Genomic DNA, 13,436 nt, shown 5'->3' on the forward strand with positions numbered 1-13,436 from the left:
CACAAACCTGTGGTCTCAGAGTTCCTAAGGCTAGGCAAGAGTGCTGTGACTTCTAACTAGAGATACAGAGTGAATCTCTGTATCTTAAAACCCAAAATGAGAAAACAAATGGAAAAACTTACCAAGTCATCTTAGATGCCTCAGGAAATTTCTGTCTTAACAATGAAAACTCCAGCACCTCACATTTCCCTCAAGTCTGGGAAGGTCATGACTATCGTTTACCCTAGCAAGAAGGGAAGTTGGAGAGATACAGCATCTTCTGGGACTCTGTCAAAATAACACAGCACAAGGCCTAGGCAAGTCAAGGATCTGGTGCTGATTTGGGGAAAGCCAGGGTGTCAAGGCCTAGAATGTCACACAGGGGACATTTTAGTGCTCTGTGGTTCCATGTAAAACTATTAGCTGGCATGCCATTGATGGAAATCCTAAGCTGTACCACTCTATTCAGGAGCAATTTCATTGTCTCATTTCCTGGTGATTTATTCCAAAGCAATCACCAAGAGAATAGAAAGCTCTCTGCTAAACAGCACACACTGCAACACCGTTTGTCATGGACCACGTTGGAAGGAAACTCGGTGCTGAGGGGACAGGAAATGGTGGACTGCAGAGTGGTGCCTCCATTAGCAGGGGTCACATCAAGTTGGCAAGTGAGATTCAACATCATGATTACACCCAGTGTCAACTTGACACCCAAGCACATCACTTTAATTCGTAACTTTCTACCTCATGTCTCTAAAGTTTCTATTTTGTCTCACAAAGCAAAATATAATTTCAAAGGTCCCCATAGTCCTTAATAATTCCAACAGTTTAAAAGCCCATAAAGACCACCTCTTCTCTGAGATTCAAGACAATTGTCTTAAATATGAGCTTCTACAAAATAAAAAACACATTACATACTTCCAACATACAACGGCACAGAATAAACATTGCATTCAAAATTGAAGAATCAGGAATGAAGGAATGATCAGACCACAGCAAGACAAAAACTCCATCAGCATAAACAACAACTCCTGCAGCTCCTTGTCCAGCTATGCAGCTCATGATGTCATTCACTGGACTCCAAAGGCATAGGTAGCTCCACCCCTCGAGTTTTACCACATGAAGCACACACAACCTCTCCTTAGGCCATCTCTCTACTCTGTGCCTAAGACTTTATTTAGCAGAAAAAAATTGTGGTTCTGGCTTCTCCAACATCCTAGGATGTCCATTCCACCTTAGGCTTCACTTTCAAAGGTCCATAGAATGAGCTCTCAGGTCCTCCTTGCAGGATCTTTGACTCAGGCACATTGCCTGGCCTCAGCTGCTTTCTGAAACTGTGCAACATGTCTCAGTGACCCTCAATCCAGCATCTTTCATGTCTAAAAAAACTATAGGAACATCACTGCCAAGTTCCCTTGACAATTTGAGATGTGGCCTTTCCCTGCCCCTGGACCAGAGCTGTATGATGTGCTGGCCATGGGAAACACTTCCTTGCATTTTCGTTTGTATTTGTGGAGCAGGGAACACCATCACTTCAGGCTTTCTGCCTTTAAATGAATGTGGATCTTCACAAGATGAGTCTGTGAAGAGTGAGATTGTCCCTCGGGACCCCTTTCCTGTTGTCACCTGCTGCAGCCTTCCCCTCAGTGACGCTGCTCTCTCACAGTTACAGCGGGTTGTGTAGAATCATTCTGGGTGTTTTCTGTCTGAAACTTCTCCTGCCAAATTAGTCCCTTGTGTTTAAATTCATCTCACTCATATTCAGGGCATTAACACAATGCATCTAGATTCCTGACAAAACTGTCTGATGAATGGATCCTTTTACAGTTCCCAATGGAAACCTTGCTGCTCTCTGCAACCTCATGGACTGGCCTCCACTGTCTCTCTCAGCATTCTTGTCTTCCTGCTTCCACCCAAATGTCCCCATAAGCTCTTCTCTCAGCATGGAAGTGCTTTCCTAGTCCTAAGTACAAAACTCCTCACATTCCAGCCACAAAACAGTCCCAAAGCTGAAGAACCACATGATTAGATTTATTGCAGCAAAAATATGAATCCTGATATCAATTTTCTACCCAAGTTGCTTTACTTATAACTCACAAAAATACATGACCAAAGAAACTTAAGAGAGAAAGGATTTGTTTTCCTCCCAGTCCAAAGGAACAATTCATCATGACATGGAAGTCTGAGAACGTGGAGCTTGTGGCACCTGGTAACTTGTGTCAACAGAGCGAGCAGGGAACAGTGAATGCTTGTGCTCATGTAACCTTCTCCATTTTACACAGTCCTGTGTCCTAGTCCACAGAATGATGCTACACACAGTGGATAGGTCTTCCCTACTCAATTGATCCAATCAAGATAATCTCCTCCTATCCTCCTGAGACCTGTACACAAGTTGATTCTAGAGTTCATCAAGTTCACATTTGACATTAACTTTTCCAGCGATCCATCAAGCTTGTCTTCAGTGAACAAAGGTACACTGGGTCTCTTTCATAACATCAAAACTCTATTCTGCAACTAAGAATTTAGAGGAAACTGCCAATACCAAAACACTGAAGGTGGTAATGGCAGCACCTCTAAGAACCTGCTGATTGTGAAGTTTCTGACAGTAGCCTCTGAGGCTGTATTCTTTGTAGCATCTGTGGATGAGACCATGAAGAGCCTCCATTCCACTGTAAATGCCCCCCATTAGCTAGACAGGGCCAAGGGTAAACTGCCTCCATGAGGGTCAGTCTACATAAGTCACCACTGGCAACAGCTCACACTCACCCTCACTGGCATGGTGATTGATAATGAGGAAACAGTTGATAGTTCTGCTGTGCTGTCACTGGACGTTAATTAATAAAATTTAAATTTTGGTCATAGTTTTTCTCATAAAGATCAAAACATAAATACAAACTAAATAGAAATCATAACCAAAGCAACTTACAGAAGAAAGATTTATTGGCACTTACAGCTTCAGAGGGTGAGTCCATGACCACCATGGCAGGGAGCATGGCAGAAAGCAGGCAGACTTGGCATTGGAGCAGTAAATGAGAGCTTATGTCCTTATTATTAAGGAGGAGAGAGAAAGGAAATTGGAAACAGCACAAGCTTTGAAACCTCTAAGCCCTCCCCAGTGACACACCTCCTCCAACAAGGCCATACCTCCTAATACTTCCAAAAGACTTCCACCAATTATGGTGGCCATTCTCATCCACACCATCACAATCATTATAAATGCTAGGGTGCTTTTTTCCAACCAAGCATGACTCAATGGAAGTATTAAATCTACAAATTTGATCTATTCTTTCACAGAGGGACATGAGGACATCTCCCGGTTCCGTGTGGCCCACTTTAAAGAACATGGGATGGTCCTAGAAACTCCAGCCAGGGTGGAACAGCATTATGCAGTGCTGGAAAAGCCAAGCTTCTCCCCAGTGGGAGTTCTAATGAGAAAGATTCCTGGTTTTGGACGCTTCATCCGAATCACTTCCATCACATTGATCTACTATCATTTCAATCTCCAGGATGTGATATTTCACCTTTACCTGGTCCCTAATGACTGCACCATTCGGAAGGTAACACTGAGGACCACAAAATGAGGCCAGGGTGGGCTGAGAGAAAACTTGAGATGCAGCTAGTGTGTCCCTTGAAGAGATTCTTAGAGTTCTATAAGGGGAGTGTGTGTGTGTGTGTGTGTGTGTGTGTGTGTGTGTGTGTGTGTGATTCTGCCCTCCTCGTGGCTCCCTCCACCAGAGTCTCCCCAAGTGTATTTGATGCCCAATTACTAATCCCTAAGCATCCTTCTATAGCCTCTTTCTACCCATCAGAAGGATGGAAATTCTCCATGGGCAATCTGTAGCCAGCTCCCTTTTTCTGGGGCAGCTACCCTGCTCCCAAAATGAACATGAAAAGAGCCAATAATTCAACAATCTGTATCACAGAACATAGGTAGACAGGAGGTGTCACCAGCCAAGTCCACGAAAATGTACTATATATCATCTGACAGTATTCAGACCAGATGTTGTGGCCCAACAATCTAGATAAATTGCTGTCTGTTCCCTAGGCCATTGATGATGAAGAAATGAAATTCCAATTTGTTCGAATAAACAAGCCGCCCCCAGTAGACTCTCTTTACATTGGCTCCCGCTACATCCTATCTGGTTCCAAGAATCTGGAAATCATCCCAAAGGTGAGCATCTAGGTGTTTGCTACTCTTCAGGGTCAGATGCCAGGCTTGAAACCCTGTGGGGCAGGTTACAAGGTTTTGCAGCAAATTGAGATTGGGGAGAAAACAATTGAGATTTGAGATGAGCAAGAATACATCACAGTTAGGTGGAAAGCAATTTAAGGGATCATACAGGAATGCAGATTGAGCCTGGAGAAATGAGGAATTAAAGTCAATATGGCACAGAGGAGAGTCCATCTAAATATGGCTTAAAGAGCAAGCCCTGGCTTAGGATGTGTGAGCAGGACTTTCAGGATGAGCTCTCACTCATCTGTGGATGTTAATGTTTGAATCTGAAATGTCTCCTATAGATGTAAATGTTTAAACACTTGGTCCCCAGACAGTGGTAGTATTTTGAGAGTTTGTGGAAACAAATATGTGAGGCCTGGCCATCAGAACCAGATCATTAGTGTCAGGCCTTGAAGATTATAGCCATACCCTGCTCCCTACCTCAGGTTATGATTTACTGAGCATCTGGGATATAATGGGTCCTGCCACAATCTCCTGACACCAAGAATGGAGTCCCAGGTTCTATGCATTTCTCACCACCAAACTGAACAACATAAACCCTTCCTCAAGTTGCTTCCTGTCAGGTTTTTGTCAGAGTAATGAGAAAAGAAACAGCATGATTAGGTTCCATCTGGGTCCTTAACCTTCTGAGTAAAGATGTGTTTTCAAAGGCTGTGGGTTACCTCAGTGCAAAACATAATCAGTGTCTGATGTGGTGCAAGATCAAGAAAATATGGGGTGGGGACAGCCCTCCTTCACAGGACGAGTAGTTCATTCTCACACAGTAATCCTTTCTCTCTTCAGGAACTAAAGCTGTGCTACCGGAGCCCTGGAAAATCACAGCTCTTCTTTGAGATCTATGCTGGCCACATTGGTTCAGGGATTAAGCTGCAAATCCAAGACAAGAAGCATAGGAATCTCATATGGGAAGCCTTGCTGAAACCAGGTAAAATTAGTTTAGGTCAGATACTCCAAAGGCAGAAGAAAGACAATGAGTGGGGAAAGTTATATTGTCATTAATTTCTGGTGTCATGAAATAGATTAGTTATGTGGCTTTTGCTAGATCCAAAACAATTGGCCTGAACACAGTTTAAACTATGATGCTGTGTAGGTCAGCAGCTATTCCCTATTGTGAAAAAATATGTAGAAAAAAATAAAATGGAAAGGTTTGTATTGATTCATGATCTTATAAGCAAGTTTCAGTCCAGGGGCAGCTGACTCCATTTCTTTGCTCCTAATGTGATTGGGAGCTTGTGAGAGAGGAGACTGTTCACCTGGTATCTCTGAAGCAGAGAGATGGGAGAGAGTAGGAGTTAGAGTGAGAACAAGGAAGGAGAAGAGGAGAAAGAGGGAAAGAGAAGAAGAGGAAACAAAGGGAAGGGAGGGAAGGGGAGGGGAGGGGAGGAGGAAAAGGAATGAAGTCCATGCAAGATGTTCTCTTCCAGGACATCCCTCCAGTGCCCTACTTCTTCCAATGTACACTCATATAGTTTCCATTCTCAGTACTCACACAATTATGAGTGCATTAGTGTATGGTTTCATTCAAAAATTCACAGCCCTCAGGACCAATTACCTTTGAATATGGCTGCAGGGCTAATCCTTCAACACATGAGCATTATCATGGAACACATCACATCCAAATCATCACATACCCTAAGCCTTATTTTCTCAGTCCTGTATCCTGACTTCCTCCCCTAGTACCCTTGAAATGACAGATTTTGAGATGTGCAAAGCATCTGGCTCCATTTCACATAATAACTCCGCTTTAAAATGAAGGAATTTTGCCAACATGAGATACTCAATGTCAAATCCATACGTAATTTGTAAATAAATTTTGTTGTTGACAATCTTATACATGCATACAATACGTTCTAGTAACTCCACCCTAAACATACATTATTATCTTCCTCCTACTCCTACAGGCCCTCTTCTCTAATACAGATCTCTTTTCCACATTCATAAACTTTTGCTTTGTTTCCCACAGTTTAACTGGGACCATCTGTGTTACCATGGATTTTTCACTATCCAGTAAAACCTAGTGAGCACACCAGCAGGCATACAGATGGAATGTATACCTCCCTTATCCCTATAATCTATTATTTGCCAATAGTTCAGCAGTAAGTGGTACTCTCCCTGGGAGCTACCTCTCCATGAATAGTTGCCTGATGGGAAGACTCTACTTCTGTGGGTCCATAGACAGGAGGTGCAGGTGCTATGAGTTCCCCGATGGCTATGGTCCTGCCATCCTTAGAAGAGATCCCTTCACAGGCCTTCTCCACATCTTCTGTTTCTACATTCTTTTCACTTCCTCCTCCATAATGCTCCTGCAGCCTTAAGAGTGTGGTATAAATATCTAATTATAGGGATGAGTACTCACCCATGCCTTTTTTCTCAGTATTCTGCACAGCTGTACGTGTCTGCATTCACCTCCATTCACAGCAAAGAGAGGCTTTTCTGAAAGATGAAGGCTGAAGGTAGCCTTTGTCTGCAGTATAGACATTGATATTTAGAAGGGCATCCATACTACATTCATTTAGCTAAGCAGCATAGTAGCTTCTCTCAAGGGACTAAGACCTCTACAGGTATGGGTTTGCTTGTTTTACTAACTCTATACTGCTAGGGGTGGATTCTATCTTCTGGACTGGGCCTGAAATGTAATAAGTGAGCACTGGTTGCTCCCACCAGTTGTGCACTATTTCCGCATGGAACCATCTTGATGGCAGGATGGTTGTTGATGCCTTTTCTGGCTCAGCAATCTGAATAACAAACATTATTTGACACTCTAAAAGCTTAGCATCAAAAGGAAGCTTCCAACTCAGTTCCAGCTTGAATTCTCTATATCACATATCCAAGATGTGTGGTGTCTTCAGCAATAAGGTCTTATCAATTAGTTTTCATGGGGAGCCAAGAAGAATGATATGCACCTGTATTGTCTTGGGGACATCCAGGGCCTCCCTGTCCAACCACTCCTATGGAGGTATCCTACACTTGGAACTGGCTTTTGTTTTGAAATATACTAATTCTAAGACCTCCCATTTCAAGTCTATACAGTGTCTTTTTTTCTTTTTTCTTTAAATTTTTTTTCATTTTACATACCAACTATTGTTCTCCCTCCCCTTCTCCCACTACCTCCCACCCTATACCCACCCTACCCCTCATCCACTCTTCATAGAGGGTAAGCCCCTCTTGTGTAATCAACACAACACAGTCTGGCATACCAGTCTGGGGCAGGACCACGCCCTTCCCCTGCATCAAGGCTGAGGAAGGCATCCTACCGAAGGGAATGGGCTCTAAAGAGTCAGTTCATGTACTGGTCCCCCTGCCAGGGGCCCACACAACTGTCACCCACATTCAGAGGGCCTAGTACAGCCCCATGCAGGCTCCCCAGCTGTCAGTCCAGAGTCCATGAGCTTGCAGGGTGTCTTGCATTTGAACTCTTTTGTGATGTTTATATTGGGTTACCAAGTAGTAAGTTTCATTGTGACTTTTAAATACTGTCTTCATTTTCAGTAACCCATCCCACTCACCCCTTGTCTCCTCCATCCCCCACCCCTCTTGCTATTTAAACATTTCTGCCCCCAGTACTTCCTCTCTACCCTCATTTTACCAATACACTACTGTCCTCCTTTCTTCCCTAAAGCCCTGCTCATTTCTAGTTTTCTGAGTTTCCAGGGGTACACCAAACTAAACCCACAGAACTAAAGCCTCCAGGATAGAAGCTGCATGTAAGAGATGTGTGATTTTCTTTCTGGGCCTGGCTTATCTTCTTCATTGTTTTTCCTATTGTATACATAATGCCATTTTCTTCACACCTGAAAAAATTCATGTTATACACATGGCAAACATTCATTATCTAATTAACTGTTGATGGTCATCTAGGCTGATTGCATTTCTTAGCTATTGTGAACAGAACTTCCATAAGCATGGTTGTGCAAATGTCTCCAGAGTAGAATATATATATATTTCTTTGAGTATATTACCAGGAGTGGTATGGCTAGGTTATATGGTAGTTCTATTTCTAGTTCTTAAAAAGCCTCCAGATTGATTTCTACAGTTGCTGGACTAATTTGCACTCTAACATGCTAGTGTATAAGTGTTTCTCTGTCCCCACATACACTGCAGCATTAGTTATCATTTTTTGTTTTTGTTTGTTTGTTTTCTGTTTTTTGAAACAACATTTCCTATATGTATCCCAGGCTGTCCTGGAACTCTCCCTGTAGACCAGGCTGGCTTTGAACTCACAGAGATCCACCTGCCTCTGCCTCCTGAGTGCTGGGATTAAAGGCGAGCACCACCACCACCTGGCATTCATTAACTTAACATTTGTGTCCTTGATATTGAACATTCTCAAGGGATGAGATGGAATCATAAGTGATGTAAACTTGCATTTCCCTAATAGCTAAGTGTTTACTAGCCATGTGTATTTCTTCCTCTGAGAATTCTGTTACTACTATGGCCAATCTTAGAACTGGGCTATTTTCTTGTTGTTTAGGTTTTTTGAGTTCCATGGGTATTCTAGTTACTAATCTTCTGTCAGATGTTAACTGGAAAATCATTTCTCACCCTCTTCACTGTGTCTTCATTTGTTTGAGTCTCCTTTGTTATACAGAACTTTTTAGTGTCCTGAGATCCAATTTATCAATTATTGGATTTATTTACGGTGCCAACAGACTCTGATTCCCACAATCCTTACTTATGCTGCCATGTGGAAATGTTCTCCCAACTTTTACTCTGCCAGTTTCAGAGTATTGGGTCTCACATTGAGTTCTTGGGTCATTTGGAGTTGACTTTTTAAAGGTAAGACATAAGCATCTAGTTTAATTCTTCCACGTGTTGCCATGTAGGTTTTTCATTTGTTGAACAGGGTGTCTTTTCTCCAAAGTGTATTTTGGGTTCTTTGTCAAAGGCCAGGTAGTGGTTACAGGAATTTTATCTAGGTCTTCTATTCTATTCCATTGATCTGTACATCTTTTTGCTCTGGCTGTAGTATTGGTTTTAAAATAAGATGTGATGAATCTTTCCACAAAATCGTTTTTTGTTCAGAATTACCTTGGACATCTGTGTCTCCTGTGATTTCAAGTGTATTTCAGCATTTTCCACTCTATTTGTGAAGAATGTCACTGTCATCTTAATTGGGACTCCACTGAGTATGCAGTATGCTTTTACTAGTGTGGCTTTTTCACATATTCATCCTTCCAAACAATGACCATGGCTGGGGTGTCTTTGCATCTTCTAAGTCCTTCCTCAATTTCTTTCTTTGATGCATATCTTTAAATTTTTCTTATGGAGTACTTTTATTTCCATGGTTAGGTGTTTCTGTCCAAAATTGTGGGTTTTATTTATTTCTTTATTTGACTATTATAGACTCATCCATATTTTCAAGCTGACACAGACAAGAGATAACCAAACAGTGACATTTCTTGAGTGAAGTGACAGTACAATCTTAGTCCAGTGCCCACATTCCAAAACCAAGCTCCCTTAATCAGTACTCTGGGGATGCCCAGCCCTGTCAGCTGTCAAACAGTGATGGTTCCTGCTCCTGAGCTGCTAGATACAGGCTTCACATGTGGTCAAAGAATAGGATTTGCTCAACCTTGTCCTGAGTGAGCCACAGGTGGAGAACTGACCTGCCCAGCATCAGGCCAGGGTTTGAATCTCACTCCAGCACTTACTCTGCAGGTGATCTTGGAAAATGACTTAATTCATTTGAGTCTGACCTTCCTCACCTATAAAGTGAAAATCAAAATGGGTAACTCAGAGGATGGTTGGAAAGGTTAAACATTGTTCATACACATCTCATAGTGTGATCCATAGCTGATGGGAGCAATGGTGCTATTTTTCTTTATATGAATCCAACATCTTGTACATGTTAATTATTTTTATTGGGCTCATTATAATCTATTCCCTTCCATGTGGGAAAGGATTCAGTTACTAGAAGATTATAATCATGGTCTTCTTGTGTCCTCAATCTTAAATTTTGGTTTTTAAATTCATGGTCACTCAGTCATTGTGTTCATTAAATGCTCTAATTTATCTACAAGTCAGGATACATCAAGATGGTCCAGCTATCATGGAGTGTAAGGAATATCATCCTTCCTTCATATAAATGAAGCCATGGTTTACAATACTTACAAACTCAGTCCTTTGGATGACTTCACTAAACTGTTAGAGAACAGTGAATTTAGAATCTTCTCAAACTCTTGGAGACTTATTCATGAGCTGAAATGTATTAACCTCCTTCACTTGTTGCTAAAATCAGCTCACTGTTCCATGTGCTCAGTCTTGCTTCTTACTGGTTCAGCCATCAAACAAGAACACAAGTTTGTGGCATGTGAGTGTACAAGGTCAAACAAAGACAAGAGAGTAGCTTTCTACCCGAATCAAATGTCAAATGATTTAAGTCAGCATGGGACTTGGTTAGTTCTCCAAGGGGAATTCAGTCTAGGATAAAATTGAGACTGTCATCATGTGGGAGAAATATCTATTGCTCTTTCATGATGATACTTCTCTTTCTATGATGATACTCCTCACACTAGATTCCCTGTGTGAGTAAGGAAATGTTCACATTCAAGAATATATCAGAATTTCTGTAGTTCATCCTCAAAATCTCAGGCATGTGTGGGAATTTCACAGAGTGCACTAAGTGATGGTGACAGGCATCATTACTGATGCACTATCTCTCCTTTCCTCCAGGGGACCTCAGACCTGTACTGCCCATGATTCCTGCAGCCCACAAAGGTCAGTAACAAGTGTATGAGGCCAGAGAAGCCAATAGTATTCTACTGGCAGATCATGTGACTCTTGAGAGAAAGGAGGGAGCCCCACTTTGCAAACATCACCAGGATAGGTAGGAGAGGTGCATGCCCAGGCAGAGTTCCTCTCATGCCCCTTGCTGCTTCCCATGTTGACAATAACTCCACCACTCCCAACCTGAACACCCCACCAGGAACCCCTCCTTCTGGTCAGGTAAATTATCAGTCTAATAACTGGCTTCAGGAAGGTACAGCTATTTGTTCAAATGACCTTCCAGAGGAAGAAGGGAGTCAGGGGTGCAGATGAGGTACGTGGAAAAAAGTGGGCAGCCAGTGGGAGAGCCCATGGAGGGGCCTTTCTTCTCTCAGTGCCAGTCTCATCTTCACCCCTAGATGCCCCTGCCTTGCCACACTTCCTGGACCGGCATCGGGAGCAGCTGGTGGCCCGAGTGACATCAGTGGACCCTCTCTTGGACAAACTGCATGGTGCTGTGCTGAGTGAAGAGGAGTATGAGGCAGTGCGGGCTGAAGCCACCAACCAAGACAAGATGAGGAAGCTCTTCAGCCTCAGCAGATCCTGGACCAGGGCCTGCAAAGACCGAGTCTACCGAGCTCTGAAGGACACCCATCCTCACCTGATCACGGAACTCCTTGAGAAGTCAAGTGGGATCTCTGTGGAATCTTGACATCTTAGTGGCTGAGGGGTGAGCACTCTCTTGAGTGCTGGCTCCACCTGGCCTTCCTTTGGCCCTTAGTTCCTCCATCTAAAACCAGTGGCCATCTGAGTTGCCTTTCTCATAGCACTGTTTGGAGAACACTTCTTGAGGACTCAGGTGTTCCCTCTTGGCCCTCACCTGCCAGATGTTCATGTGGGATGAACATCTCAGTAAACATCTAGTGTAGCCAGCAAGTCTATTCAGGCCTTGTCCAGCTTCGAGTCCACTTGACCCACGATACAGGAAGGACTGGGAAGCATGGGGATGAAGACAAAGAGACAGTACCTTTCCCTGAAGAGTGAGAGTCTTATCAATATGGGAAAGGAACGAAGCTTCTTAATCACTTTCCACCCCCTTTTCCCAAATAATTTTTATATAACTCTGGGTATGTGTGTGTGTGTGTGTGTGTGTGTGTGTGTGTGTGTGTGTATACATAAATCAAACAATTTTACTGAAAATAAATCTTAAAGAAATTTATTTTAACAACTCTTTGTTGTAATATAATTTTACCATTTGTTAAAGATGAAAGCAAACTTGCAAACTAATTAAATGGACATATTTGTTTATTTTGCATAAGAAACTAAATATTGAACATTTGATGCTATAAGCATAGGAAGCTTCAGTGATTCTCAGAGTTGGTGGATGTTTTGCATTTCTCCTGCTTTACACAGATGTGCAGTGCACATTTCAGAAGCTGTTAGAAATTCTGTTCTAATCCAAGCCAAAATTCAGTTAGCATCTCATCATGAAATTCAAGTCAGCAACTCATAACACAAATTTTAAAACCAAAATGGTCTTGCATAATACAATGTCAAGTATATGCTAACATGATACTTACATGCTAAAGAATGAAAACAGAAAAATGTTTAAATCTTTACATTCCAGAATAAACCTATCATGTTTTTGTAAGAGCAGAAAAATCTTGTGCATACAGGGAAATGCTGTAATCACAGCAAACAATAGTCTAGACTCTGAGCCAAGGTGTTTCAGGAGCATCATAGGGGTTGTGTGGTATGTGCTCATGTAGCACGAAGTACTCATGTTGTGTGCTCAGACCCACAGGTGCACAGAAGTCACATGATACCACATGGTACACACTGCAGAAACACCTCAGATTCACATTGTGAATTAAGTCTTAGCCATTGCACAAACCTTTTGTTCTTGACAAAATTTTCCAACCACCACATTTAGTTCTGTCATCCCATATGGAAGTGGGATTCACAGCTTGAGAAACTGATGTACAATGGTGGAACAGAAGACTCTGTGGTTCAGAGTCCTTGGGGCTAGAGCAGAGGATCAGAGTTCGGCTCCCAGCAACCACATCAAACAGCTCACAACTAATGCCATGTAATACCTACTCCATGGGATCCAATCACACCAGGGTGGGCACTAATTTGGCGAGACTCTCTGTGAGTTCGAGGCACTGGTCTCCAAGCGATTCAGAAAGGGCAAAGCTACACAGAGAAACCCTGTCTCGAAAAAAAAAAAAAAAAAACACACACACACAGAACACACACAAATAATTTTTTACAAGAAGGATAATTCACATTCCTCTCCACTGTTCATGCATCTCCCAGAAGTATCTATCTCTCACCAAAACCCACAGTGGCACTTGAGGCTTGCAAGCCTGTGTGCATGTCTCCAGGGTATCCCTGCCAGTCTCTTTCCCCAGGCTACCTGCTTTCCCTCTGGATCAAGCTTCTGTGCCTCTCCCTGCCAGGTCATGACCAGAGCTGGCATCCCGGCTTCTCAGTGCCTCCCATCTTCTCCTCT

At 42.6% G+C, this 13,436-nt stretch overlaps 1 protein-coding gene across 1 annotated transcript; it reads left to right on the forward strand.

Moving 5' to 3' along the window:
* The first annotated feature begins 3,254 nt into the window (after nt 1–3,254).
* Nucleotides 3,255–12,086, forward strand: LOC114688014 (NACHT, LRR and PYD domains-containing protein 1a-like). The gene is made up of 5 exons (XM_037201745.1): nt 3,255–3,536; nt 4,025–4,150; nt 5,000–5,141; nt 10,889–10,933; nt 11,341–12,086. Exons 1-5 carry the CDS (start codon nt 3,327–3,329, stop codon nt 11,631–11,633), a joined length of 816 nt encoding a protein of 271 aa, XP_037057640.1. The 5' UTR covers nt 3,255–3,326; the 3' UTR covers nt 11,634–12,086.
* The last annotated feature ends 1,350 nt before the right edge of the window (nt 12,087–13,436 follow it).

The sequence above is a fragment of the Peromyscus leucopus genome, unplaced genomic scaffold (genome assembly GCF_004664715.2).
Source record: "Peromyscus leucopus breed LL Stock unplaced genomic scaffold, UCI_PerLeu_2.1 scaffold_1307, whole genome shotgun sequence".
In the NCBI taxonomy this organism is placed as follows: Eukaryota; Metazoa; Chordata; class Mammalia; order Rodentia; family Cricetidae; genus Peromyscus; species Peromyscus leucopus.

Excerpts from the sequence above, each read along its gene's own strand:
- LOC114688014 (XM_037201745.1), top strand. The coding sequence starts at position 3,327 with ATGGTCCTAGAAACTCCAGCCAGGGTGGAACAGCATTATGCAGTGCTG. Across the intron at positions 4,151-4,999 it reads ATCTGGAAATCATCCCAAAG|GAACTAAAGCTGTGCTACCG; the intron begins GTGAGCATCTAG and ends TTCTCTCTTCAG. Across the intron at positions 5,142-10,888 it reads GGAAGCCTTGCTGAAACCAG|GGGACCTCAGACCTGTACTG; the intron begins GTAAAATTAGTT and ends CCTTTCCTCCAG.